The 27,848-nt window shown below is 62.1% G+C and overlaps 2 protein-coding genes across 7 annotated transcripts in view; both read right to left on the bottom strand.

Moving 5' to 3' along the window:
• Positions 1–1,958: 1,958 nt before the first annotated feature.
• Positions 1,959–20,699, bottom strand: FASN (fatty acid synthase). 2 transcript variants are annotated; one of them, XM_057715052.1, is made up of 42 exons: positions 20,560–20,699; positions 18,492–18,629; positions 17,584–17,736; positions 16,191–16,364; positions 15,768–15,968; positions 15,533–15,655; positions 15,333–15,448; positions 15,107–15,241; positions 13,993–14,455; positions 13,719–13,906; positions 13,441–13,630; positions 12,734–12,828; positions 12,469–12,603; positions 12,162–12,365; positions 11,870–11,985; positions 11,436–11,608; positions 11,152–11,343; positions 10,991–11,071; positions 10,686–10,874; positions 10,317–10,496; positions 10,037–10,240; positions 9,106–9,410; positions 8,400–8,792; positions 8,149–8,313; positions 7,934–8,052; positions 7,696–7,850; positions 7,339–7,542; positions 7,015–7,165; positions 6,750–6,928; positions 6,545–6,664; positions 6,226–6,348; positions 5,893–6,113; positions 5,613–5,814; positions 5,328–5,479; positions 5,123–5,214; positions 4,754–4,905; positions 4,416–4,664; positions 3,993–4,181; positions 3,508–3,738; positions 3,175–3,395; positions 2,975–3,085; positions 1,959–2,896 (listed from the first exon to the last, which is right to left on the bottom strand). In XM_057715052.1, the coding sequence occupies exons 2-42, from the start codon at positions 18,616–18,618 to the stop codon at positions 2,507–2,509; spliced, it is 7,563 nt and encodes a 2,520-aa protein (XP_057571035.1). In that variant the 5' UTR covers positions 18,619–18,629; positions 20,560–20,699; the 3' UTR covers positions 1,959–2,506. The 2 variants fall into 2 exon arrangements, with proteins under 2 accessions (XP_057571035.1, XP_057571036.1); XM_057715053.1 differs by lacking the exons at positions 1,959–2,896; positions 2,975–3,085; positions 3,175–3,395; ... (1 more) ...; positions 3,993–4,181; positions 4,754–4,905 and having other exon boundaries at positions 4,496–4,664.
• Positions 20,700–24,049: 3,350 nt separating this feature from the next.
• Positions 24,050–27,848, bottom strand: part of CCDC57 (coiled-coil domain containing 57) — a 124,747-nt gene continuing 120,948 nt past the window's right edge. For all 5 annotated transcript variants that reach the window (XM_057716546.1, XM_057716547.1, XM_057716548.1 and 2 more), the window contains one exon: positions 24,050–24,490. In XM_057716546.1, coding sequence (XP_057572529.1) covers positions 24,288–24,490 — 203 coding nt within the window. In that variant the 3' untranslated portion in view covers positions 24,050–24,287. The remainder of the gene's footprint in view (positions 24,491–27,848) is intronic.

The raw sequence follows: 27,848 nt of genomic DNA, 5'->3' as shown, positions 1-27,848 counted from the left end.
GTTTGGCATAAAGCTGTTCATAATATTCCCTTATTAGTCTCTTAATGTATGCAGAATCTTAGTGATGTCACCTCTGTCATTTCTGACACTGTTGGTAATTTGTGTCTTTTCAAATTTTTTTTTCCAGCTCAATCTGCTTTAAGGTTTATGAATTTTTGGTCTTCTCAAAGAAGTAGCTTTTGATTTCATTTTCTGTCTCATTTAATTGACTTTCACTCCTATCTATTCTGCTTAGTTTGGGTTTCATTTGCTCTTTTTTTAGTTTAAGGTAGAATCTGGTCATTAATTTGAGAAATTTCTTCTTTTTTTGACATAGGCCCTTATTGTTAATGTCCCCTAACACTGCTTTAGGTGCAGGCCACAAATTTTGGCATGCCGTCATTTTCATTTAGTTCAAAATACTTTCTAATTTCTCTTCTGATTTCTTCTTCAACCCATGGGTTATTGGAAGTATGTTATTTGGCTTCCAAATATTTGAGGATACTCTAGAGATCTTTTTGCTATTGATTCTAATTTTATTCAATTGTAGTCAAAGAAAATATTTTATAGAAGTTGAGTTCTTTTCAACTTGTTGCGACTGGTTTTATGACACAGAATGTGAACCATCTTGGTAAATGTTCTATGTGAATCTGGAATGTACATTCTGCTATTGTTGGCTGTTCCATAAACGTTGATTGATTGTATTGTTCAAGTCTTGTGTATTCTTACTTTCTGTTCAGTTATTGTGAAGGATTTTGAAAATCTCCAACTGTAATTGTAGATTGTCTCATTTTTTTTTTTTTTTGGCCACGCTTCACGGCATGCTGGTTCTTAGTTCCCCGACCAGGGACAGAAACCACACTCCCCGCACTCCCTACAGTGGTAGCGCTGAGTCCTAACCACTGGACAGCCAGGGAATTCCCGGATTCTTCTTTCAGATCTTTTGCTTTCTGTAATTTGGAACTCTGTTATAGGAGCACAAGTTCTTATGTCCTTTGGGTTAGCTGACACTCCTATAATTATGGAACAGTCCTCTTCATGTCTAGCATATACTTTGCTCTGAAATCTACTTTGTCTGATATTCACATACCTACTTCAGAAATCTTTTCACTATGTCCTGATACATGTTATGGCATGGCTGTTGTGGATGAGTAACACTGCCATGAGCATTGGTGTACAAGTATCTGAGTCTGTTTCCAGTTATACCTAGGAGTGGAATTACTGGCTCACATGGTTATTCTATGCTGGACTTTCTGAGGAAAGTATTAGGGTCCCTGGGCTGCTTCTGGGTGCAACACATCCTTCTAGGAGTCTAGCAGTGAGGATGCTCCCCAGCCCCAGATTTAATCCTGGCCCACTGTGGGGCCCACCTTTCTCCCTGTTCCAGCTCACCTCTGCCATTGGCCCAGAAGCCTCCAGCCCAGTGGGTCCACCTCATCCCTTGGCTTGGAGGGGTTCAGATGCTCAGGGGCCTCCCTGCCCCTTTACTCCCGCTCTCATTCCTTCCACCTAAACCTGTGTGATGGTCAGTCTTCTGCTGGACTTGGCCAGTTAGGCAAACACTCATCTAGGTGTTGCTATGAAAGTATTTGGTCCATGTGGTTCACGTCTACAATAAGGTGACTTTAAGTAAAAATTACTCTCAAAAATGTGGTTGGGCATCCTCCACTCAGTTGAGGTCCAGGAGAGAAAACCCGAGGTTTCCCTGAGGGATAAGGAATTCTGGCAAGCGTACCCTAGGGTATCCCCCAGAATTATGCCAGCAGATTACCAGACTGCATACCTGCCTCCTCCTGGTCAAGTTTCCCTGATAGAGGGCCCCCTCCCTCAAGGTGTCCAGCCTACTTTCTGGAACCAGGCACTGCACCCTCCCTCCTGCGGGGAGCAGAGGTTGTCCCCTCTGGGCCACTAGGACTTGGCCAGGACAGTGCATGCTCACAGGGCTGGTCAGGGAAGAGGGAAGAAAGGATGCCCAGAGGCCAGAGCTCACATGCGGTTTAATTGTGGGGAGGCTCTGGAGGAGACAACATTTTTACTGGGTCGGTGTAAAGATGAAACGGGGTCCAGACATGGTTCTTTACACAGACAATTACAGTGAATTTCAAAATCCAAGCAGCAACTTGAATATTTTTTTTCTTGAAAAACAAACACAGACGAATAGGGTGGGTGCCCAGCGCCTGGGGCTGCTCCGCTGCACCGCTGGCATCATGGGGCCCCGGGGCCCGGCTCCCGCGCGCCGGCCTCACAGGTGGACCGACCGGCGTCTCCCCGGCGACGCAATAAATAGGAGAATCCAAACTGAGAAACAACAGACGGACCAGCGCGGCAGAGCCCGCGCGGCTTGGGAAGGCTGGCCCGGCTGGCGGCTCGGCGGACCCTTCACAGACCGGGCAGGTCTCCGAGTCGGCGGCCGCGGGGCAGGGGGAGGGGGCGCGCTGGTCCTACCGGCGGCCGCACGCGGGGTCGGGGGCGGGGTTGGGGGCGGGGCGCAGGTCCCACCGGCAGGATCCTCCCGGGCGGGGCCGGCCTAGCCCTCCCGCACGCTGACACGCGGCTCGGCCAGGGAGCTGTGGATGATGCTGAGGATGGACTCCAGGCCGCTGCCCTCCAGCAGCGTGTGGTGGTCGCCCTCGATGACGTGCACGGACACCTTGCCGTCGCACACCTGGGACAGGTTGTAGTCGGCGCCCAGGTCCTCGCCGTAGGCGCTGCCTGCCTTGGCGCGCATCAGCGTCACGTTGCCGTGGTAGGTGGCCTGCGGCGTGTACTGCTCCGCCGCGCGCAGCTTGTAATAGAAGGAGCGCACGGCGAAGCGGAGCACGCGGAGGTCCAGGCCGGCGTGGCTCTGCGCGATCAGCTCCACGGCGGCTGCCACGCGCTCCTCCAGGCCCTTGAGGGACAGCAGCGCCTCCAGCACCTGTGCGACAGGACAGTGAGCGGCGCCGGGCACGGGGGCGGGGGGTGTCGGGAGGCCGGGCCGCGCGCCTGCTCTCACCCTGTCGTGCTTCACGTCAGTGAACTGCCGCACGAAGAAAAATATGGCCATGGCCTCGGCCTCGGCCTCGGCCTCGGCCTCGCTGGCCGCGTTCATCTTGGCCCGGTAGTTCTGCAAAGGGAGGAGGGGCTGCTGCGGAGGCAGGCACGAGGGGCGGGGGCTCTGGACTCGGACCACAGGGGCTTGGCTCCCGCCCTCACCTGCGTGTAGGCCAGCACGTAGCTGGGCGAGCCGTCGAACAGGAAGAGGCTGTTGTTCGTGGGGCCGGCGCTCTGCTGTGCCTGCAGCTGCGAGCACATCTCGAAGGCCACACAGGCGCCATAGGAGTAGCCAGCAATGCGGTAGGGCCCCTCCGGCTGCACCTGCCTGATGCACTCGATGTAGTGGGCGGCCAGGCTCTGGATGCTGTCCAGGGGTGCAGCTGTGGGGGCAGCACGAGGCTTAGCCCTTGTCTGGACACGCGTGCCACCCCCAACCCACTGGAGGGCAGAGGAGGCCCGCTGTGGGGGCAGGCCTGCAGGACCCTGTCACACCTCCCGTGCACTGCAGGCCGTAGGTGGGGATGCTGAGCTTGGCAGCCAGGCTGTGGAACACCGTGGTGGAGCCCTCGATGGGGTGCACCAGGAACAGGGGCCGCTCAGAGCTCTGCACGGAGTTGAGCCGAGTCAAGGTTGGGCCCTCAGGGTTCACCAGCAGGGTGCTCAGGTGCTGCTGGACCTGTTGCTGGGCAAGGCTGTCCTCCTTGGGTGCAGGGGCCGCCAGCTCTGTGAAGAGGGGCAGATGCCAGGCAGGGCCGGGGCCACATAGGGTCCCCCGCCACAAACACACACACACCTGAACTGGGCTGCTGGTGGCCGGGGCGGGAGGTGGGTGGGGGCACTGGGGTCCCACTGAGGGCTCTCAGAAAGGGGCCAGATGGACAAGCCCTGACGTGGGGGGCGGGGGTGGTCCAGGCTGCTCACAGGCCAGCAGCTCCGAGGACCTGTGCTGCTTCGGGGACACTCCTCTCCACACCTACCGTCGGCTGTGCCGGTCTGCAGAGACAGCTCCTGCAGCTTCCGGAGTGTGAGGTGCTGGACGTCCCGCACGGACAGCACCAGGTCGTGCTCTCGCTCCAGCACCTGGCGCACCTCCACGCCCATGAGTGAGTCCAGGCCCAGGTCCGCCAGCGAGCTGTCCAGGTTGACAGTGGCCAAGTCCCGGATGCCTGGGGAGAGGCTCTCCGTTGGCAGTGGGCCTTGGTGAGTACTGTACTCTGGTGGCTGGGTCTTCCCAAACCATCATCACTATGGTCATGGCACACAGGGCCCCCCAGCTTTGCACAGACCACCTGTGTCTCTCCCTCCGTGAGCAAGCCAACACGCCCCCTTCCGCAGCCAGGGAGACCAGACTCAGGGGAGCCGAGTGTCTGCCAGCGGTGGAGCGCAGGGTGCTGCCTCACCTAGGATGTGAGCCACAGTCTTCACCAGGTCCTGCTGGCTGCTGCTGCTGTCACCACGGGTTGTGGCCTTCTTCTCCGCCAGCACAAAGCTGCTCAGGACCGGGTAGGGCTGGTTCAGGAAGACGTCCAGCACCTCCAGGCAGGAGGTGACACGCTGGGGCAGCGTCCCACTGATGACCATGTCATTGGTGCCCATGGTCTCCAGGATGATGCCCACGTCACCGATGGCGCCCCACTGCACGGCGAGGCCTGCGGGTGGGGGGGGTGGGGGGCCGGGGTGAGAAGGGGCACGAGTGAGGGTGGCACTGCAGGAACCGGGGGAGGGCGGGTGGGCCCACCTGGGAGGCCATCATGCTGGCGCTTCTCGCATATGCGTTCCATGGCGGAGTTGGCGAACCCGTAGTTGGTCTGGCCACTGTTGCCACGCCCAGAGCTCACCGAGGAGAAGACCACGAAGTAGTCCAGCTCCGGGCATGCCTCCCGGGTCACCCTGTGGATTCTTGAGTTACCCCCAGCCAGCCTCCCCAGCCCACCGGCTAACATGTCCAGGACCCCTGGCTCGCCCGCCAAACTGCCTCCACTTCCCTGGACCCTTGGTTTAGACCCAGCAGAGGCCTGTGGCCTGGTCTCTGGACAGCAGTGTGAGGGCTGTGCGGGGGAGGGCCACGCAGGAGAGAAGGAGGGAGAGGGAGAAGGGAGGAACCCACCTGTCCAAGTTCAAGGTGGCAAAGTACTTGGGCTTGTTCACGTCCTGGAAAAACTCAGGGGTCTGGTTCTCCATCAGGGCGTCTCTCAGGACCTGGGGTGAGGGGATCTCAGCACCTGCCTTGGCCCCAGGGCTTTGGAGGGCTCGCTTGGGTAGGGGGCGCTTCCCTGGGCAGCTGGCTCCAGCCCCTCTGGAGCTGTTCTTACCATGGCCAGGTTGAAGACGCCTCCTACAGGCCCAAGCTGGGCGGCCTCAGTGATAATGCTCCGGGCGCCATCCAGCGAGCTGGCGTTGCTGGTGGACACCAGGACCTGCATACCCTGGTGTCTCCACTCACGGACCCGCCTGGCCTGGTAACCTGTGGAACGTGGTCAGTGGCGATGGGCACGTGAGGGCTCTGGCCCCAAGCCAGGTGCCCTGAGAGCAGCGCGAGAGGGGCTGACTGAGGCCTCTCCCACCGCCCCACCCTCGTGCACCCTGGGGCCGGTCACCTGTGCGGATCCCAGAGCGGGACGTCAGCACCAGCTTCTGGGCCCCTCGCAGCATAAGCCACTGGGCCAGCTCCAGGCCAAAGCCACCCAGGCCCCCAACGATAACGTAGCTCTTGTGGGCCGGGCAGAAGGTCTTGGACAAGGCCGCCATCAGGGGGAGCCCGGCCCCTTGCTGCACCGCCTCCTGCTCCTCCTCGAGCACCTGCAGCGCAAGCAGTTTCCCTGTTCGTGCGCTGCTGACAGGAGCCAGAGCTGGGGGCACCTGGGGTCCCCCACTCACCTGGATGACCACTTTGCCTATGTGTTTGCCCTGGGCCATGTAGCGGAAGGCATCCTCCACCCGGGTCTTGGGGAACACGGTGCGCCTGAGGGGCTGCACCACGCCATCTCGGATGCCTGCCTGCAGCAGCTCTGACGTCTCCTGCCAGATGCTGTCTTCGTTAAAGATGGCGTCCAGCAGGATCCCGTGGAAAGTCACATTCTTCAGGAAGATGGCCATGCCTGGGTAGATGGGGGCCTCACCACTCAGCCAACAGCCTGCCCTGTGGATCCCCGCTCTGCCCAGTAGCCTCTGCCCACCCAGCTGCCCACCCGGCCTGCTGCCCAGCCTCACCCAGGGGGTGGTTGTTGGAAAGATCAAATTTGCCAATTTCCAGGAATCGACCATGCTGGGCCAGGCACCGCACGCTGGCCTGCAGCTTCTCTTCCGCCAGGGAATTCAGGACCAGGTTAACACCTTGGGGTAGGGGGGCAAGAGGGGACCTCACAGTCAAGACCACTGCCCGGCCAACTGGGCACAAGTCAGGAGGGCCAGATCCTGTCCCTGCCTGGGCCTGTGTCTCCTCCGGCTTGACTGGAGAGGGGAGGATGAGAGAAAGAGAAGGCTGAGGACATGGGTGGATGGTGGTTGGTAAGTGACGGGAGCTGCTCACCCTTCCCGGCTGTGTGCCGAAGTACATGCTGCTCGAAGGACGTGTCCCGGGAGTTGGCAAAGCTGGCTTCGTTGAGCTGGGGGAACTTGGCCTGGAGGTATGCCTGCTTTTCAGCTGACCCTGGTGGGAAGAGGCACTGCTGGTGAGTTTGGGCTTCAGGCGCTGGAGGGGCAGTCCTGGGTTCTGGGAAGGGCCGTAGGCTTACCCACGGTGGTGAAGACGCGGCAGCCCAGGCTGAGAGCAATGGTGATGGCGGCCTGACCCACACCGCCCGAGCCCGAGTGGATGAGAACTGTCTCCCCAGGCTGTATGCGCCCACGCACTACCAACGCGTAGTAGGCTGTGGCATAGACGACGGGCACTGAAGCTGCCTCCTCCAGGGTCCTATGGGCACAGTGCAGGGGTCAGCTCTGGCCCAACCTCCAGCCACATCCATGTTGGGCCCCAGGTCACAGCCCTGACTGACTCACCAGTTGGAAGGCACATCCCACAGAAAGTCCTGAGACACCAGGATGGAGGTGGCCAGGCCTTCAGTGGGCACCAGCCCCATCACACGCTTGCCACTGGCATCTCGGCCGGAGAACTCCATGCCCAGCATGCAGCTTTGAGCGGTCCATTTTCCTGGCGGCAGACGGTGGGTGAGCCCTTTATCTCCCAACGAGGAGCCCAGTGTGTAAGCTGAGGTCTGAGGAGCCTCTCAGGTTCCTGAGAGCTGCAGGCTGAGGACCCTTCTCTTCCCAGGTCCTGGCCCCAGGGGTCTCTGTTCTGGTCCCCCCACCACGTGCTGCCTGTACCTGGGATGGCGTCGGTGGACAGTCTGCCTGTGGCCAGCATGATGTCTCTGAAGTTGAGGGAAGCATAATAGATGGTGCAGAGCTGGACGCCAGGGCCTGTGGGCTGGGCGTGGCGCAGAGGCGAGCAGACCCAGCGGATGGAGGAGAGGTCCCCTCGGGTGAGAATGTTTACGAAGGCATGCTGCGTCTGCTCCTCTGGCCGGTCTGAGGGTGACAGGAAGTGGAGCTGCCAGAGGGTCACGTGCAGCCTTGGGCTGGGCAGGGCTTCCGGCCAGGGTCCCCCCGCCCTCTTCTTCTCAGCCCACCCAGCTGTGAGGCGCGGAGCCTGAGGGTCAAGGGGGCATGTTGGGGGCTCACCCTGTGCCAGTGGGAAGTGGCGGAACGCCCCCCAGGCCCCGTCCCGGTAGACGTTCATCACCAGGTCCCCCTGTAGCACCCTCTGCAGCTCCAAAGAGTTCGGGTCCATCTCAGGGACGGGGGATGTGCTACTGAGGTTGGACACCAGGATGCACCTACGGGCAGCCAGACAGGTGAGGGGAGGCTGGAAGGGTTGGAGGGGAGGAGCGAGGGGCATGCAGCTCAGAGGGCATCTCACCGAATCCGGTGCCCTCTGGGCTCTTTTCGGAGACAGTTCACCATGCCCACGACACCCGAGGTGCTGCAGCCAACGGCCGTGAGCCACACGGGCCGGGAGGAGGAGTCAGCCAGGATGTCCTGTAGGATGAGGGAGGGGTTGGCTTCCGGGGTCTCCCCAGGCCCCCGTGTTGAAGCTGGGTCCGTCAGGCCTGGCCAGGGCTGGGAAGGACTGACCTTCAGCGAGTCGATCCATTGGAAGCTGGTATCCTCCACGGGCAGGAAGACTGGGCTGTGCTGCGGGGCTAGCCGGCGGCACAGGAAGAGCGCGGAGCCATAGAAGGACGTCTTCAGGGCCACCAGATGCAGGGATGCCCCGGCAAATAAGCTCTCCCACTCGTCCTGCGAGTTGGGGGGGGGGTCAGTGCTTGGCAGCCTCCTGGGCCCTCGCCATCCCGGCCCCTCCCCATCCCGGCCCCTCCCTGCACCTGGCTCAGGAGGTGCTGCGTGCCTTGACGCGGCTCAGAGGAGGTGAGAAAGGCAACAGTCTCTCCCAAGGGGTGTCCTCCAAGCAGCGTGTGCAGCAGCAGGAAGCCTCCCTCCTTCAGGGTAGCTGCCATGTTGCCGATGGCTGTGGCCGGGTCGTCAAGGGTGGCCAGGGCACAGTTGCACACCAAGAGGTCGGCCCTGTTCAGGTTGCTGGGGGCGGGGTGTGCAGGGTCCCACTGGCCCTGGGTCAAGTTGAGCTGCTGCAGCGTGGCCTGGGCGGCCTGCAGAGCCTGGGGGTGGCGGTCAGTGGCTGTGTAGTCCAGCTGTATCAGGGGCTGGGTGTTGAGCAGCGCTGGGATGCGGGAATACAGTCGGCCATCACCAGCCAGCACCTGGAGTGGAGCAGCTTCCTGAACCAGCTGCCACTGGGCAGGCATCCTCCCCGCCCCCCCCAGCTGGGTGTCTCCTGAAAGGCCCACCCACCAACTCTGCTGAGGGCACTGGCCAGCGCTGCCCTGTCCACAGCACCCTGACAGCCCACCTCCAGTCCCTTCCATCCCCTTTCCCCTTCAAGTGTCTGGGCGGCCTCAGCACCATCTCAAGTTAGGTGACCTCATGTCCGAGGGGCCCTGGCCGTCCTTAGGCTTGGGGCTGCCGGCGTCTGGGGCCACGTGCACTGCGCCTGCTGCCGTGCTCGGCACCCACCTCCACCACCTTCGTCCCGAGGCTGGTGATGTTCTCCTGGACAGTGTCCACACACGCCTTGAGTGCTGGGGAGTCAAGGAGGCCGCTGAGCAGGGGGTCGTCACACAGGAGGGGCCTCTCCTGGGCCAGGACCTGGCCCAGTTCCTGCTGTAGGTTCCCATTGACTTGCAGTTGGCAGGCGGTGGCCAGCAGCCGAGGCAGGTTCTGCTGCGGGGCCCCTTGGGGAGCTTGGGCCCCATCCAGCCCGGGCACCACCTTCTTCACCCCCTGCTGGGCCACCTTGGTCTGCAGTGCCTGTGCCAGCCCTATGCAGAGGAGAGATGGGTGTTAGGGAAAAGCCTCAGCTGGACTGGGGTACCTGAAGGCCCCCCAGCAACCGGTGTCTGCTTGGAGCAGGGACTCAGTGGAAAGCAGGACCCACCACCTGGCTCTGCCCACTGACAGCAAATAGAGGGACGGAGTGGGCAGTCCAGTCCTCTAGGGCTGGAAACTGGCATCGACCATCGGGACTACTGGGTAGGTGAAGGGCTGCTCTGCCCGCACCCAGGTGTGAGCCCCAAAGAGGCTGGGTTCAGTGCCTTGACGGCCCTGGCTGCCCCTCCCCAGCTCTCCCTACCACCCCTCACCCATCAGCTTGAGTGCGAGCCCTGTGTAGGGGGCTGTCTCACGGGCATTTTGCCTGTGCAGCTGGCTGGGGGCACAGATAGGAGGGGAAAAAGTCTGTCACCTATCTGGTGTCTAGAGACCTCAGCTCCGGGCGGGGGAAGCCAGGCCTGAGGGCGCTCACGAGGGGAAGGCAGGTTTGGGCTCCACAAGGAGGAGGGGCTGTGATGGGGCAATGACGGGAGGTGGCGAGCTCCCCTCTGCCAGAGACTGGGCACAGAAACTGGGAGCTGGACCCCGGGGTAAGGGTGGTGGGCGCAGGCCTCACCCCTGCACAGCTGCAGCTCCTCCTGCAGGGCCAGGCTCCCGGCCAGGCACCCGTCCTCCATGTGCGGCGTGAAGCAGTGCTTCTCCAGGGTGGGCGCCAGGTACTCCTGCTGTCGCCGAGGGGCCACCGAGGTGTGCAGCCTCGAGATGTGGACACTGCCGGCCACCGTGCTGTCCAGACAGCTGTCCACTACCACGTCGGCCACTGTGGGGACACGCTGGGTGAGTGCGGGCAGCACCTGGTGTAGGGACACAGGTGTGCAGGGCCAGGACAGGGCTACCTTGTGTCTCATCCTGCAGCGCGCGCAGCTTCTGCCGGTGGGTGGTGGGGTCGATGTGGATGGCAGTGATGCGTACGGGCAGACGCAGGCTGTGCTGGCTCAGGCCCAGGATGGACATTTGCAGCATGGTGTCCAGGAAGATTACCCAGTTGTCCTTCCACAGCAGCTGGCCTCTGTTGCCTGGGGTGGAGGGGCTGTCAGTTTGGCCGGGGTGGGTGCCTCCCCCCATGGGCTCTCCCTCTCCTCCATGTGGCTCCCTTACACCCGCAACTGCCCTCCCTTCACCTGGCTTGCGCACCTAACGCTGGGCAGCAGGAGTTGGCCCCAAAGCACGTTCCTGAGTATAAAGTGGGGCCCCCTTGCGCCTACCTTCGAGGTTGGCCTCGAGGATGCCCTGGAAATGGGGGCCGTAGTCGTAGCCTCGCAGCCTCAGCTCCTTATACACCTCTCCCTGGCTCAGGTGGAATGCAGACGGGGGGTCCACGGGGGTTGTGGGGTCCGTGCCGTACCGGCTGTCAAAGAGCTTGGGATCGGGGTCCTCCCACCGGCGTACCTTTCCTGTGGGCGGGGGTGGCAGAAGGGCCTGAGGGTAGGGCAGGGCTGAGCCGGCAGCCAGGGTCCACCCAGAGACCCCCACCAGGGACCCTGCAGCCTGGCCGGGTGCCCCTGCTCACCGCTCACGATCAGGTTGCCATTCTCAGACACCTCGAAGGTGCAGGAAGCTTCCAGAAGCCGCACTTCCAGGGGCAGGATCCCTGCAGGCAGCAGGTCAGAGGTCAGCAGCTGGGGCCAGCGGCCAGCACTCCTGCCGCGCACCCCGAGCCGCCTGCCTCACCTGTCTTGGGCAGGATGGTGGCCTGGTGCAGCATCACGTCCTCGAACACGACAGGCACCTGCTCCATGTCGTGGTCCAGGGCTCGCGCCAGTGTCTTCCAGACCAGGCACAGGTAGCCAGTGGCGGGGAAGATGATACGGCCGTCGATGCAGTGATCCGACAGGTAGTGGTCAGGGGACTCAGGGCTGGTGTCTGTGGGACATGGGCCTTAGTGCCAGCGCCCAGGAGGAGGGAGCCGCACCACCCCGTGCCTGCCCACCCCCACCTGCCTGCACCACACTCACCGATCTTATAGACGGTGACAGAAGAGCAGCTGGAGCCGCTGGGGAAGTCCTCCGCAGTGGGCACGTCCCAGGTCTGGCGGTGGTCCCACTTGATGTGGGGGGAGATGAGGGGGGTCCCCCGGGGAGCCGGGAACTCCACGGGTGGGAACAGACCGTTGGGGTTGACGTCAATGCTGGAGGGATTGAGGAGGTGAGAGGGGCACACTTGGCTCTGGGACCACCCTATCGCACCCACTGCCGACCCACTGCCAACCTTTCTCCCCTAAGACCCCAGAGATGGCCGAGATGGGGCGGGGCCACGGTGAGGGTGCGAAGGTGGCCCAGCACCCAGAGGCCCGCTTCCTAGGGGCGATCTGAAGGCCAGCCTGTGGCCTGGTCGGTGAGGGGTCGAGCAGGGAGAGAGGGGAGGGGTCGAGCAGGGAGAGAGGACGCACCCCAGCAGGTGAAGCCTGCCCACGTTGCTGAGGAAGAATTCCAGGTTGTCCCTCTGGTCCTTCTTCATCAGCGGGAGGACGGTGCAGCTGGACTTGAGGCCTCTCTTCAGGACGGCCTGCGGAGGCAGGGATAGGCTGGGTCTCCCTCTGACCGGTTCCCACCCGCCCCCACCTGCGCCCACCAGGCCACACAGAGCCCGGCCAGCCTGCCTCCCGGCCAGCCTGCCTCCCTACCACGCCCCCTGACCGCCATCCCTGGCGGACCTGACCGTCCGGCCCCCGCAGCGCTTACCTGCAGCAGGGCATGGGGGGCGATCTCCAGCACCACGGCGTTCTCTGGCACGTGCCGCAGTGCCTCCTGGAACAGCACAGGGCTCACCAAATTGTTAACGTTGTACTCGGCTGAGAACGTGCGGGCAAGGCTGCTCTGCCACTGGGCCTCCGGGATGGAGGTGCTGAGCCAGCGCGTGGAGCGGGGCCGTGGCTCCCGGATCACCTGCGCACATGGCCGGGCTGGGTCAGCGTGAGGGAGCTCGGACCCGCCTGCCTCCCCATCCTCAGGGGGCCCCCGCCAGGCCGCCCACGGGGCAGCAGCCCACCTTCCTGAGTGCCTTCAGCAGTGCAGGGGCGATGGAGTCCATGAAGTAGGAGTGGAACGCCACGCCGCCTGTCCTCACCTCCTTGGCAAACACGCCCTCCTGCTTCAGTTGCTGCACAAACTCGGACATGGCAGCCTGGGTGTGGGGGGGGAGGGGGCAGAGTGCTGGACAAGCAGTCCTGGGCCTGTGCCCAGGTCCCCATGCAGAGCTCACCCTGAGGGATGGGTGGGGACGTGGGGATGAGGCCTCGCCTCCCAGGGCCCACCTGAGGTCCTGAGATGGTCACGGAGTCCTCGGAGTTGTGGCAGGCAGGCACGATGCCAGGGGGGCAGCGCCGCTTACACTCTTCCCAGGACAAGCCTGGGGGCACAGACAGCCTCAGAGGGTGGCCACAGGCAGTCGGCACCCCCACGTGGCTCCTCCCCAGGGGGGAGGAAGACACGGCAGAGTGGCCCTAATGACAGAAGCGGTGATGACAGCCGCAGAGCAGCACCTTTACGAGGCACCTTCACCCCTGCCGTGTCTGATCTGAGGCAGAGGTGTCATTAATGCCATCCCACAGGCGGGAGCCAGTTTCGGCTCACACCTATGCCCAACCGACCAGAGGGCCTTGGCCTCACTCTCCTGCCAGCCCCTCAGGTTTCCTCAGGTGTCCTCCTGTCCCCAGCCCTGCCTGACCAAAATGCGAGCAGGCCCACTCCTTCCCCTGCAGCTCGGGCTCATGTGAACACCATGCTGGCCTCTGCTGATGCCTGTGGGCAAGTGTGCCAAGCACCAAGGCCACCAGACTCAGGAGGCCATACGTCAGGGTTGCTCTCACCCTGCAGTGAGGACGGTGGCCCTAGAGTCACCCCCAGGACCTCGCCTCTGCCCAGTACCAATGCCGAAGGTGCCAGTGTAGACACCCTCCTCCCACGGAGACCCTCAAGCCCATAGGTGGAGTGGGATGGGGGAGCACGGGGAAACACCTACCCACGGCTGCCATGGCCCCTGGCGGGATGTTGGCCTCCTTGATGCACTGTGCCCTCCAGTAGGCACAGAGGACAGCTTCCTCCTGAGACAGGCAGCCGTCGGCATAACCACAGGCCACCTCGCCTAGGGAGTGCCCGATGATGCCGTCAGGCCGCAGGCCCATGGAGGTCAGCAGGTCTATGAGGGCAATCTGGGGGAACAGGGTGTGTCACGCCCGTCCCGGGGGCGCCGGGCCGACCGCCCTGGTGGCCCACTCACCCCAGACCCTGGGACCACACCTGGATGGCAGTGAGGCTCACGAAGGATGGGGTGGTGTCATCAAAAGTGGTCGCCTCTGTGCTCAGTAACAGGTCCGACACCTGCAGTCCCAAAGGCTTCACGGCCTTGTCCGAGCGCAGGATGGAGTCCCGGAAGCTGTCCAGGCGCAAGAGGCTCCGGCCCATCCCGAGCCACTGCGCGCCCATCCCTGTCCCGGCGAGAGGAGTCAGGGCACGGCTGAGCGGCCCCAGTCCCCACTGCCCTCGGGGACACCCTGGGGAGTGGGGGGCTCACCAGAGCAGATGAACCAGAGCGGGCACTTGCCAGCCGGCACCTGCTGCACCTCCTGGCCGCCGTCCTGGCTGCCCAGCACAGCATAGCCGCGAAAGGGCATGGTGGTCGTGGGGGTGGCCGCGATGTCGTTGAGCATGCTCACGAAAGCCAGGTCCTGGCTGTGCCGGAGGCCCTGCTCCAGCAGGCCCTGCACAGCCTCATGGGTACGCCCGCTGGCCCGCAGCAGACGGGGCAGGGCAGCGTGCGGGGCAGGCGGTGGGGGCGGCTGGGTGTTGGGCCGGAGGATGACGTGCACGTTGGAGCCACCGAAGCCAAAGGAGTTGATGGCCACGTTCCCCCCGACGACGGGCAGGGGCCGGTCCACCACCTGCAGCTGCCCGTCCTGCAGGGCGGGGATCTCCGGGTTTGGGCTGTGGAAGTGCAGGTTGGGGGCCCAGAGCCCGTGCTCCAGGGACAACAGCACCTGTTGGTGCCTAATGGTCAGTGGGGTGGCCAGCCCCAGGCTCCCTGCGCTGCTGGCCGGGGTGGGCTTTAGGTACTCGCCTTCCTGAGGACCCTCTGAGGCCACCCACCGGCCCTGCCCACTGCAGCAGCCTTCCCTGCCCCCCAGCCTCGCCCCACTTCAGCACAGGGGTCTGGTGACCAAGGCCCGGGGCCCCTTCTCCTCTCGGCCTCAGGCCTCCCCTGGGCTCCTGCCACCTCCTGGACCGACTGGCTGTGGGTTTACACGCAAAGGCCCCTCAGCCAGACCCCCCCCAGGTCCCGATCTCAGAGCTGCAGACCGGTGGCGATGGGGGCCTAGGGAGCCTAGCGCACCGGGAAGCCCCTGTCCCACCCAGAAGCCCCAGCAGTGGTGACCTGGGTCCTCTGGGCTACCAGCTGGTCAGCAGGCAGTGGGGAGAGCAGGCCCGGAGGGGAGGGCCGCCCCGTTGCTTCTACTCCCTCTGGCCCGGCCTCTCGTGGAACAGGTGCCGGGCGACACGTCTGGCCCAGTGAACCAGGGCAGGGACTGGCCAAATGCTGGCCCCCTGCTGTCGGGCCTCGGTGGCCCAGGCCCCACAGCACAGGGAGCTGAGGGAGCAGGGCCCGGGTGGCCCCAGGCTGGCCCGCCTACCTTGGCCAGTGCTGCGAGCCCTGAGGCAGGCTCCGGGTGTCCCATGTTTGACTTGGTGGAGCCGATCAGCAGGGGGCGCTGGCGGGTGGCACACAGGGCCTGCGTGATGCCTTTCAGCTCCTCGGGGTCGCCCACCTGTGGGGGACTCCAGGCGGTCAGGACACCCCCCCCGGTGCCTCTCCGGCATAAGGTGTGGGGTTTGGGCAGGGCCAGGCAGGGGTCTCACCTTGGTGCCGGTGCCGTGGGCTTCGATGTACTCCAAGGACTCAGGGGCCAGCCCGGCTGGCTCATACAGGGAGCGGAGGAGCTGCGCTTGCACCTCTCCGGAGGGGAAGGTGACACCTGCGGGCGGGGCTGGGCCTCAGCACACCCACACCACCTAACCGCCCGCCGCCCCTTCCTTGGCCAACCCGGGCCAGCTCCCACCTTGTTGTTTGAAGCCGTCCGTGTTGGTGCCGGCATTGAGGATAGTGGCGTACACCCGTCGGGCCAGGGACTTCTTGACCAGCAGAACGGCCACCACAGCCTCTGCACGGCAGTAGCCGTTCCCTGGGGGCAGAGGGCACCTCAGGCCTAGGAGCTCACGGCAGGGCTCGGGGCTGGTGCTGGGTGGGACGGGGATGGGGGTGCCGTCCTGCGCTCCCGTGCCCTCTGCCCTCACCCTGTGCGTCGAAGGACTTGCAGGTGCCCTCGGGGCTGAGCATGCCCAGCTTCATGAACTGCAGCGAGGTGTTGGGCTTCAGCAAGACGTTGATGCCGCCCACGACGGCTGCGGGGCACTGCCCCGTGAGGATGGCCTGGTAGGCATTCTGCAGGGCCATCAGGCTGGAGGAGCAGGCCGTGTCCAGGGCAATGCTGGGTCCTGCAGGCAGGGGCACAAGGCAGCTGCGGGACCGCCCCACCCCCACCCCCAACCTCTGGGCCCTGGCAGCTTTTGCGGGTGCCCTCCATGTGGCGCCCATGACCCTGGGACTCGCCCCTGCAGACCTTCCCAGGGGAGGGGAGGTCAGAGCCTGTCACCTGGCCCCTGTCCCCCACCTCCTGAGCCTGAGGCCCAGAGGGGCTGTGTGGGCAGGGCACCCACCTTTGAAGTCGAAGAAGAAGGAGAGGCGGTTGGCCATCATGGCGCGCTGGCAGCCTACCATACTGTAGCCCACAAGGGTCTCAGGGTCTCGGCTCAGAGCCTCTGAGGCCTCAGAGCCACTCACACCCACCCAGACACCGGTGTCCGTCCCACGAAGGGAAGCTGGGTTGATGCCTGTGGGAGGCAGAGATCAGACCCAGCAGCTGTGCCACACCCAGCCTGCCCCCCAGCCCTGGGAGGGGAGTCCTCCCCGCTCAGCCTTTCTGGCTTGGGTGAGAGGAAGCTCCCTCTCAGCCTGACTCTGGAGGGAAGAGAGAGCAGAGCCACAGCAGGGCAACCAGCCCAGGTAGGGCCAAGAATGGATAAGCAGGTCATAAGAAACTGGGGCCCGGGGGGTGGGCGGGGTGCCAGGTGGGGCTGGAGGCTCTGGGTCAGGCAGTGGCCAGAAACAGTTGGAGGCGGGGACAGAGGGCCGCATTGTCTGCAGGTTACTCCCCTGGCCCTGGTGTTGCTGCCAGGGTCTGGTGAACTCTGAGGGCAGCCTGCCCTGCTCGGACCAAGATAAGAAGACAGAGGGAGACAAAGGCCAAGTGTCCAGGCTTGGGAAGGAGAGCGGGACACTGACCAGCCCCTGGGGAGTGGCATCCAAGGTCTCCGGGTAGGGCCTGGGCAGTGGGAAGGCCTCCCCCTCCCCCTACCAGGGTCCTCTTGCCTCCCTTCCACTCCACCCCAGGCAGCGCCTGTCCACGACACCGTCACGCTCAGTGTCAACCCCAGGGGCTACTTAGTATCTGCTGCAGGACAAGAGACCTGCAAGGCCAGTATACCTACCCTGCCAACCACAGGTGGGAGCAGGCAGGCCCCAGGTTCCCCCTCAGAGCTGAGCTCCCCCCACCCACCTGCTGAGGGGTCTCACCCACACGGCCAGCCTTCTCCCTCCCCGCCAGCAGGACTTCCATGACCCTGGGACAAGTCTGTGCCCTGAGACAAGGGGCAGCTGGCCTCCAGGCACTTGTACAAGGCTAGACACAACCCGACAGAGGGGTGAGTGGAGGGCAAGAGTCCTGGGGCTGGACCCCGCCTCCTGCTCTGCCTGGCGCCCTGCCCTCGCCCCCAGGATCAGCCACGTGTCGGGGAGTGAGGAAAATGGGGAGTCAGGACATGCCCGGAACCCCTCCGGTGCACAGTTGTGAAACGTGACCTGCCCAAGGCCCACGTGGCCCCAGCCCAGGACTCTGCTCCCTCCTCAATAATTTCTGTTTTGGGTGTTTTGTTACAAACACATGTTGCTTTTAGCAGCAAAAAGGGGGAAGGTTTTCAAGAGGGGCGGCGGGAACCTCAGGGATGGGCCCCCGGCAGCCCCAGGCCGGCTGTCAGCCTCCCAGTGACCCACCTGCATCCACAATGGCCTCGTAGGTGACCTCCAGCAGCATGCGTAGCTGGGGGTCCATGGTGTGCGCCTGCTTGGGGTGGACCCCGAAGAAGGAGGCGTCAAACTGGGACAGGTCCTTCAGCTTGCCTGACCGCCTGGGCAGGTCATACAGTCCTGCAGAACACACGCAGGTGAAGGGGCCAGCCACACGACATCACGGCCCTCAGTGACTGACGGCGGGGTCCCTCTTGCAACAGAGAGCCGAGGCTCCCTGGTATGGGTGGGCCCACTTCTGAGAGGGGGTCCTAAGGGTGACGTCATGGATGGTGGCCCCAGAGCAGAGCACTGTGGGGGCAGTGCCTCCTCCTCCCACCCACCACTGTCCTGGCTGGAGACACTCTGCCTGGCCTGACCCTGGTCCAGCAGCTAAGCCAGGCCAGGCTCTGGCACTCTGACTCACACCCTGTAGATCAGGAAAAGCCGCTCTGTGGAAGAACATACTGGGTATGAGAGTCAAACCAGCTTCCTGGGAGAGCCTGATGTCTCATCTGACAGCTTGGGACACGTGGGCTGGCAGTGGCCAGCCAGGCTCTGTGGTGCTCACCCACCTGGCCTTGCCCTGGCTCTGCCCCCAAAAGCTCACCTAGCTCAACGGGCGCCCAGGGCCGGCTCACAGCCTCCCGCAGGCTGGAGTTCAGTCCCTTGTCCACTGGCCAGAGGCCCCAGGTTCCCCCTCGCCCCGGGCCTTCTCCTGGTGCCATCTCCAGGAAGAGCCTGCAGCAAAGACTCACCTGGGGTGACCGTTGGCTATGCAAATGGGACCAGAGCTCAGGCCAGAGCAGGCCTGCCCTGGTAGCGGGGAGACTATGTCTACAGCAGCAGTGAGAAGACAACATCCTGAGCAGGAGGGGAGCCCCAGGCCCACTTACCCGCCTTCCACCGCCTGTCATCTTCTGTCACCATGTCCACGCCACCGATGAGATTGGCCCAGAACTCCTCCAAGTTCTCGGACTCGGGGAACTTCCCAGACATGCCAGCAATCACCACCTCCTCCATGGTTGCTCTCTCTGCAGGGAGGGCCACGTGGGGGCCCGGATACTGGTCAGCCCCAGCCCCCACATTGCCCATCCGCAGTCTTGCTGGAGGCCCAGCTTCTCCCCCCTGACCTGGCTTCCTGACCACCCCCCCGCCCCCCCCCCCCCCCGCAACTGGCCCACCCAAGGGCCAGAGCAGCGTCTGAGAGCAGCGTCTCAGAAAGCCCTTCAACAAAGATCCACATGGCCAGCTTCTGCGCTGTGCACTAGCCGGAAGAGATGCCCTGGGCGAAGTGTGTGGTGGTTGGGGTGGGGGGTGGGGGGAGGAGGCGTCCACTCTGGTCCAGCCCGCCCGCACCTCTCACTGGGAGCTTTAGGCTCTCCCAGCATTGGTTCTGGCCTGGGGTGACCCCACTCCAGCCCTGCTGCAACACCCTGCTGTGGTGGACCCAGAAGGGGGCCTCACAGTGGGAAGCAGGGAGGGCCAACCCAGAGAAGGGCCCAAACCCTTCCTAGGAGGAGGCTGCCTGGCTGTCAGCCTAGGAGGCAAAGGAGAAAGGGCAGACATGGGGGTGGGAAGGAGCGCCCACACTGAGTGGCCAGCTCTGCACTCAGCACCCCACGCTGCCCTCCATGCCGGGGCCGCAGCTTGGGCACTCAGAGTGGCAAGGCCTAGCGGGGCTCTGGCGAAAGACTGGTCCCTGTCCCACGGTAGACAGACCCAGCCAGTACGGCCCCTCCTGCAGGGTCCAACCTGGAGAACCACTCCTGGTCAGGTGCCAGGCAAGTGCCACCCAGACCCACACACCTGCACAGGTGAGGCCTCAGGAGCCTGCCTGCCCACCCAGATCCAGGTCCCCAAGGCGCCATTGAGGGAGCGTAGGCCACCCTGAGCCTGTAGGTCCAGGATGGGAGCTCCTGTGCAGCCCCGAGGAAGGAGGCGAGGCCAGGGTTGGTCCTGCAAACTTCCGCCAAGGTTCCGGGGCCTCATGGCGCTAATGACCAGTGGACTTGCCAACCACCGGCCCTCTAGGGTCTCTCTGAGCAAGGGAAAGCATGAGCTAGTGGAGAGAGCTTCATCCTTGGGTGGCCTGCTGTACCGGCAGAGAGGGAGCCCCCTCCCCCAGCGCTGAATAAAGAGCCCTTTGCCGGCCCAGAGGCACCAGCTCCCGGGGCGGCTGCTTCTCTAGAAAGCGCCCGCTCTGTTCTCCTCCTACTTGCTATTCACGCGGAGTCCGGCGGGACGAGGCAAGGGGGTGGCGACCCCTGCAGCGCACAAGGCCTCGCCTGCTCCGCCGCCAGGCTGCACCGCTCAGGAGCTGCTCTCCCTCCAGAACTTCAGGGGTTCCAAACGGAGCCCACGTGGTGGGGAAGCCGTCCTCATCCGGCCCCGCGCCTCCTCCACCCATCTCCGTCCCTTCTTCTCAGGTCCTCCGGTTGGCTGAGACTCGGTTATCCCGCACCCGGAGGTGGGGGGTGCCGCGGGTGGCGGGGCTCGGAGGCCGGGTCCTAAAGGAGGCCTCTGTGGGCGCCGGGAGCTGGGCGCGCACCGGGCGGCTGGGGGCTCCTACAGGCCCTCTCGGGTTCGTAGCCGCCTGGCCCAGCCCAAGACCAAAATGGCTGTTCGCGGCCCTCCCGGGCGTCCGCCCCTCACCATCCGCCCACCTGCCCCGCCGGGCTGGGGCACGACGCGAAGGCCCTTCGCCGCCCGGCCTCGGGCGCCCCACGGGGCTCGAACATCCAGAGCGGGGGCTCAGACCCCGAGACCAGGGCAGGCTGCGCGGGGCGACCCCTCAGCCCTGGCGCGCCGGACCACGAGCACCCAAGGCCGAAGGATGCGGGCCGGCGGCGCCCCCTCGAACCTGGCCGCGTTGCCCCCGCTCCGGCCCCTGCCCCGGCTCGGCCTCAGGACCCTGGTCCCCGGCTCCCAACTCCCGACCCGGCCAGGCCTGGCCGCTCGTACCTGGTCTGGGCGCGAGCGGCGGTGCGGGCGGCGGAGGGAGAGCGAGGATGGATCGCGCGGCGGAGGGGAGGCCGCTGCCGTCTCTCTGGCTCCCTCTAGGCTCGCGCCGGCGCTATTTAACTGCGGCCGTCCCCGTGCGGACACGCCACATGGGCTGACAGCTTGGCTGCGCCGCCCAGGCCAATGAGCGTCGGGGCTGCGCCCCGGGACCATGCGCGCCGCCGCCAGTGGGGTGATGCCGCACTCCGCCGCCGGGCGCCGGGACCCTGCGCGGGGGCGCGCTGGGGGGGGAGGCCGCGGGACACGGGGGGCGCCGGGGCGGGGCGCGGCGTGACCCCCGCCTCCCGACTTCCGTTCTGCGCCCCACGCCTCCCGGGGACGCCCCCACCGCCGGGGCCATGGGGGCCACGTGTGCACGGCGCGCTTTGGAAACGGGACGGGGCTTGCTTGGGTCACTCTGGGGGTCATACTGGGGCCACACTGGGGGCTGAACCTACCCCTGGCGTACGGACTGATGGGCCCGCGTCGCGGCTGCTCAGAGCCGGGCCGGGGGCGTGGCTCGCCCTGCCGTCGCAGCCAATTGGGGGCCGGGGGCGTGCGCGCTGGCCCAATGGCTGGGCGCGAGTGGGCGTTGCTAGGCGATAGGGTGATGGGCCGGGCTGCCCCGCGCGCTGCGCGGGCCGCCGCGGGGCGAGAGCGGTCGTTGACCCGGCCGAGGGCGCTCCGCGCGGGGTTACTGCAGGTCACCGCAGCGCAGCGCGGCCGGTCCTCCCTGCCTCGCCGCCCAAATTCGCGGGGCTGGCGCGGGAACCGGGGGAACGCTTCCAAGGCCGCGCAGGGGCTCCCCGCAGCCGGCCGCGGGGACGGGGCGCGGCCATCTGGCAAGCGGGCTCTACACGGACACCTCTTGGTGTGATTTGAACAAAGGAGTCCTCCTGTGCAGAGGCACTCGCGCGCGCACGTGGCCACTCTCACCCACGGGCGCGCACACGCACTGGCAGAACTCTGCGTCCCCGCTCACCAGGGAGCTCTCTCTTTTGTAATTCCCCCGCTCAAATGTTCACCGAATTTACAAAAAACCCTTAACTTCCAGACTGAAAAAAAACAGACATCCCATCTGGGGATCACGTGAGAGTCCAGGAAGGCCGCCCTGCCGGCCTGGCGGCCACGCCCTACACCGCCCTGGCTACCTTCTGGGGCCACAGACAGACCCTTATGAGGCCAGAGGAGCCCTGGCAGAGGTGCCCCGCAGCCCTGATGTCTTGAAAACCATCGCTGCTGCGCTCCTCGCCTCGCTCCTTGGCAGCCCTCTTGCCTCGCCCTCAGAAGCTCAGAGCTGTGAGTGGAGCATGGCACTGGCCGTGAATGTTCAGGGCAGCACAGAACGGGACTGGCACGTCAAACCAGACAACATGGCTTCACGTGGCCACTCCACACACACACTGTACAGTGCTTCCTAGGCCCCCAGGGAGTCCCAGTGGTAGCTCCATACTCCCTGCTCTCGTCTTCCCCTTGGCTTCATCACTGGGGGCTTCTGGTTTGACACTGGAAGAAAGGGCAGGACAGGAAAAGGGGAGAGAGGGCCCCGAGGTCCCACAGCTGAATTCTGTCCCGAACAACTTTTCTGTGGGATTTTCTCTTCCTTGCTACTTAAAAGCTTTTCAGACACCTGGTATCCTGGACCAGGAGGGGCTAGAACATGCCGCACAAATACCCTCAACTATTGGTGTCTGAAACTATCCTAGACTCACTTCCTGCGGGTCAGTGGGGCTCTGCTCACTGCAGGCTTCCAGGGGCCCAGATGACAGGGGACAATTCTAGGCTGAGCAGCTGGGATCGAGACCCTGGTTTGCACCACAGAGGGCTGGAGACGCGTGGCTCTGAAGTGCTTCTAAGGGAAGCTACAGGGCAACTCTCCTCACTTTTTCAGCTAAAGGAAGTCACATGGCCACTTCTCACGTAAAGGGCCACATGCCAGAAACAGCAGAGCACGGAGACCCCTGCCACCCAGCAACGAAGCTGCTCCCAGCGTGCTCTTCCTGGCACATCAAAAGTGACCCGCATTGCCTCTGCAGCTCCCCAAGCATTATGCGCCCATGAACAGTGCATCCGGGGTTAGGATGTCAATATGCCCTTGTAGATTTTGATCTTCCCTTTTCCCACAGAGATCAAAACCTGAAAACCAGATGAAGAAGATGACATTCATGAAAGGTACACTCTCAAAGGGCCCATGGGGGCTCTGCCCCTGGGTAGGCTGGACCAGGCACCCAAGCATCCCCAGGGATCCTCACGTGGAGGGGCTGCCCACCTCCGTGCCCAGCCAGGGTGCAGACCAGCAGGCCACATGCTGCGAGGGGCTGCCCTCTGCTCCTCTTGGTGGGGGGACAGCTGTGAGTGACGCAACACTCTCCTTTTCCACAGAAACGTGCCCCCTCAGGAGGGCCACCAGTACACTAGCTGCCCGTCTTGTTTCCAGGCCCTGTGAGGCCGGACCAGGCCCCAGGCGATGACCCTGAGGAGCCTGCAGGCTGCTCTGGGCCCCCCCAACCCTCCCCACCCGCACCCCACCAGGAGGAGAGGCCAGGGACAGACATGCCTGCAGAGCAGGCGGCCAGCGCTCAGGGCTGGGAGTGAGTTTTGTGCAGACCTACTGCGTGCCCAGGAGCTCCCCACAGCTTCTCTGCTGCTCCCTGTCTAATTCAGCCCAAGCGGGAGGCCTGAGTGTGGCGAGGAGGCCAGGAGGCTTCTCCAGGGGCCTGGGCCACCAGAATGACTGACTGAGTGAACAGGAGCATGGCATGTGTTGAGTGCCGCCGTGCTGCCAGGCGCGACTCTGGGTGAAGCTTCCCAGCCACACACCCGCCTCACGCCACGGCCCCTACACAGGGGCTGTGGGACCCCCGTCCTGACACAGAGGTGGTGCAGCTGGGCTGAGGGCAAAAGTCCATGACCGTCAACCTGCGGCCTCTGGGCTGGAAGTACGGATGTAGCTCTTGCCCCACCCCCACCCCCGTCAGGCCTCTCTCAGGCACTGTCAAGGGGAGGGTGCCCGCGGAGCTCTGAACACCTGACCCACGTCCCACCCCATGAACTGGGTGCCCCTTCTGTGGCTGGCTGGGCTTTTCTGCCCATCTGCAGGGTTCCCTCAGTCCCCACATGGACTAGGGAGGCTCAGCCCTGCTCGCAGAGTGAACCCCGAAACCCACACATTTGTAGCAGGGTCCGTGGAAGGAAAGCTGAAGAACAGAATTTTGTGCTACAAGATCTGGTGCTCGCGCGTGTGTGACATCTGTAGTTCGCGATTGTTAACCGGCTCTCTATTTTAAACTAAAACATAAACGGAGCAGTGTGTGTGATGATGCCAAAAGCACTCATGGTCGAACCTTCAAATCACAAGAAACCTGGCCATGAGAGCCACACATGCAAAGCCCAGGAACGCTTTTACTGTCCTTCCCAAGTTAAAAGAACAATTTGGGGCTCTGTGGCCTTAACAGCACCCAGGAGACTGGGCTGTAGTTCACTGCCCACCCTCCCTTGTATACACACACACACACACACACATACACACACACACACCCCTGATATGGAGATAAAAGCACCCAGGAGGAGGGGGAGGAGACTGGTTGGGAGGAGGAGAGGGAAAAGGGAAGAGGGGGAAGGGGGAGGAGGAGGAGGGAGGGGATGAGAAGATGGGGGAGGGGAGCGGTGGGGTGCGGTGGCAGAGGAGGTCAGTCCTTGGAGTTGTAGTTACGAATCTTGGGGGGCCGCTGGCAGCCTCTAGGTTTTGCAGAATGAGCCCTGGGGTGTCTGGCAGGCTTTCCCCTGGCTTGGGCTTCCATCTTCATCCCTTTGACAGCGAAGACTGCCCACGGTGTGATGAAGCTCCCCTCGGGGTGTTGGAGGCTGTAGGCTGCCAGAGGTGCCAGTTGCTCTAGCAAGTGAAGAGAAAAGAGAAGGGAGGGTGCGTCACCATGGGGCAGGAAGGGGCAGGGAGCAGTGCACACAGAGAGCTGGGTTCACTAAGCATGAGTGGCCAGCCTTCTCGCCCGCAGGAACCAGAGATCCCATGCCCACTTCCTTGCAGCAGCATGTGCAGGCTGGCGTCCTCCTGGGGCAACAGCTGTACTTGGGCTCCTGGCCCTGGTGTTCCCGCACGGAAGGTCTGTGTGGGCACGTGCTCTCCAGATGCTCTGCAGGGCCTGGGGCTGCCCCTCCACTGGGCACTCAGGACATTTGACCTTGAAAACGACACCTCCTGTCGTGACCATTTCGTAATGGGTCCCACGGAAGTACTGAGGTTAATGGTTGACTCACGACACTTCCCAGGCACTTCCCAGGCTGTCAACCACCCCCCGCCCTCTGGCAATGCTTTCTGGGCATCTCCAAACGGCCAGCAGCCCCGATGAGCGTGGCCAGGCACAGGCCAAGGACCTGAGTGCTGTACCACATGCCACAGGCATGGGCCAATGCTCCAGAACAGCCCTTCCAAGATATCGGCAACATCTATCTTTGCACTTGGGCACCATAGGTGATTTTTTTAAAGTTCTTCGAGCTTTTCTCTGTTTTCCTAGTTTTTAGAACTAAGAATGTATTTCTTTTTTAAAAGTACCAAGAAGATGTTATTAAAAAGCAATTGTGAGGGCTTCCTATGTGGCGCAGTGGTTGAGAATCCGCCTGCCAATGCAGAGGTCATGGGTTCGATCCCAGCTCCAGGAAGATCCCACATGCCGCAGAGTAACTAAGCCCGTGTGCCCAAAAAAAAAAAAAAAAAAAAAGCAATTGTGAGGCTATAAGAATGTATTGTACAACATGCGGCAGATAGACACTATTTTATAATAACTGTAAATGGAGCGTAACCCTTTAAAAACAGTGTAAAAAATAAAAAAATAAGTAAAAAATAAAAAGCAATTGTGGGATGCAAGCTCAGGGGCGGCTCTCCTTCCTGGGCTGGCCCAGCAGGCAGGGCCAGGGTCTAGAGCTCCAGGGGGGTCTGCACTAAAAGAGAATGCTGGGACTTCTCTGGCGGTCCAGTGATTAAGACTCTGGCTTCCGCTGCAGGGGGCATGGGTTCCATCTCTGGTTGGGGAACTAAGATCCTGCATGGCACAGTCAAAAAGTAAATAAAATAAAAGAGAATGCTGCCCCAGGGTGTAAAGACAGGGTAGGTGGGGCCTGACCGACTGGCACTGGCATCTCACACGTGTGACACACACTTCAGTGATGCAGGCCGTCTGCCCAGTGTCAGTGAGCCCACCACCTTGGGCCTGGCAGTGCGACGCTGTGGGGAGAGGTCCAGCACATGGCTGCGTGACGCACAGGTGGATGACAGAGACTGACCTGGGCGAGACTTGAGGCCGAGGACAGGCCAGCCACACAGCCGCTTAGCCTCCGGAGGGAAAGAACAGGGCTGGTGTGGAGCTGGGAGATTGGAAAGGCCTGGGCTTTGAAAGCACACACAGGGCTGTGTGCTGGGCTTCTTCCATGAGCTGGGGGTCTGCCAGGTATATGTAGGCCCCGGCCCCCTCTCTCTCATCTTGTGCTCTTTCTGTTCCTCTGGCCTCTGGAGACATCTGGAACCATTCCTCCTTTCCTGGAGCCTCCAGGGGTTACACCCAGTGGCCTCCCCCTGTGCCCTCAGACCCAAAGCTGAGCCAGGTCCCGCTCTCCTCCTGCCCAGTGCCTCTGAGTGCCAGGTCCTTGAGTGGAGTGAGAATGTGGGTCCCTGGATGTCCCCAGGCTCCCTTCTGCTTCCTGTGGCCATGGCTGCTTCTCCCTCATTGAGAAAGCACCTGTGTCTTTTGGTTCTTCAACCTCAGCTGTGCTCCTGAGAAAGCGGATGTGGAGCCATGTCTGCCCTGGCTCTCCAGATTCTTCCCTGGAGCTGGGGGGTTGCTCCAAACTCAGGTACTTCGGGATTGTTAACCGGCTCTCTATTTTAAACTAAAACATAAACGGAGTAGTGTGTGTGATGATGCCAAAAGCACTCATGGTCGAACCTTCAAATCACAAGAAACCTGGCCATGAGAGCCACACATGCAAAGCTCAGGAACGCTTTTACTGTCCTTCCCAAGTTAAAAAATAAATCCCTCATTTCCCAGCATTAGTTACATTGTTACTATGCTTACTTGAGGACCTCACCATCATTCTTTCTTTTTTATAAATTTATGTATTTTATTGGCTGCGTTGGGTCTTTTGTTTGCTGTGCACAGGCTTTCTCCAGTTGCGGTGAGCGGGGGCCACTCTTGTTGTGGTGCGCAGGCCCCTCATTGCCGTGGCCCCTGTTGTTGTGGAGCACGCGCTCTAGGCGCATGGGCTTCAGTAGCTGCAGCACATGGGGTCAATAGTTGTGGCTTATGGGCTCTAAAGCGCAGGCTCAATAGTTGTGGCACACGGGGCTCAGTTGCTCCACGGCATGTGGGATCTTCCCGGAGCAGGGATCGAACCCGTGTCCCCTGCACTGGCAGGCGGACCCCCAACCACTGCGCCACCTAGGAAGCCCTGCACCGTCATTCTTAGAGGATGTTGATAATGGAGAGAATTTGGATGAGGCCAGAACTTACACATAAACATCTATATCTTTGTATTGAATTCTGTTAGACACAAACTTTAAATCCCTATAGGGATACAGGCACGAGGGCTTCTCAAACAAGTGGGATTAAAAACTTTGGTTCAATATAAGGATCCACATTGAGAATACTGTCGGAAGAAGTGCTCACACAAGGAGAAAAACAAATCCAGAAGAGAGTGCCAGAGACCTGAGAAACAGGGAAATCAAACCTATACAGACCCACAACAACCCAAAATGAGAATTCCAGACACTTGCAGCTGTGATGGGGGTGGGGTGGCCAGATGTGGGCCAGGAGGGAGTGTGTAAAGAATGTGTCTATGGTGGGGGAACACAAAAGTGGTAACAAGTGTGAGAAATCAGTAGGGCTGTGGGAACACGGGTGTGAGTGAGTGAAATTATCCTAGGGCAAAAGTAGATATGTAACTTATAATGCAGCAGAATAAAACTTAGTTTCTCCAATGAAAGGCAGGAATGTAGAAAAAAGAAACAGAAAGCAAATAAATGGGAAATAAATAATACGGAGAATTAAGCCCAATAGATAAGAATCAAATAAACAGGAGTTAAACTCACCACTGAAGAAAAAAAGTCTCAAACTGGATTTATTAAACAAAAAAACAAACAAAGATCCAACAAGATGCTGTATAAAGGACACATTTAAAACAAAAGACAGGGAATTCCCTGGCAGTCCAGTGATTAGGACTCTGCTTCCACTGCAGGGGGC

The sequence above is a fragment of the Hippopotamus amphibius genome, chromosome 17 (genome assembly GCF_030028045.1).
Source record: "Hippopotamus amphibius kiboko isolate mHipAmp2 chromosome 17, mHipAmp2.hap2, whole genome shotgun sequence".
Lineage (NCBI taxonomy): Eukaryota > Metazoa > Chordata > Mammalia > Artiodactyla > Hippopotamidae > Hippopotamus > Hippopotamus amphibius.
Note: the sequence above shows the minus strand (reverse complement) of the source record. Positions and strands in the feature narration are given on the sequence as shown.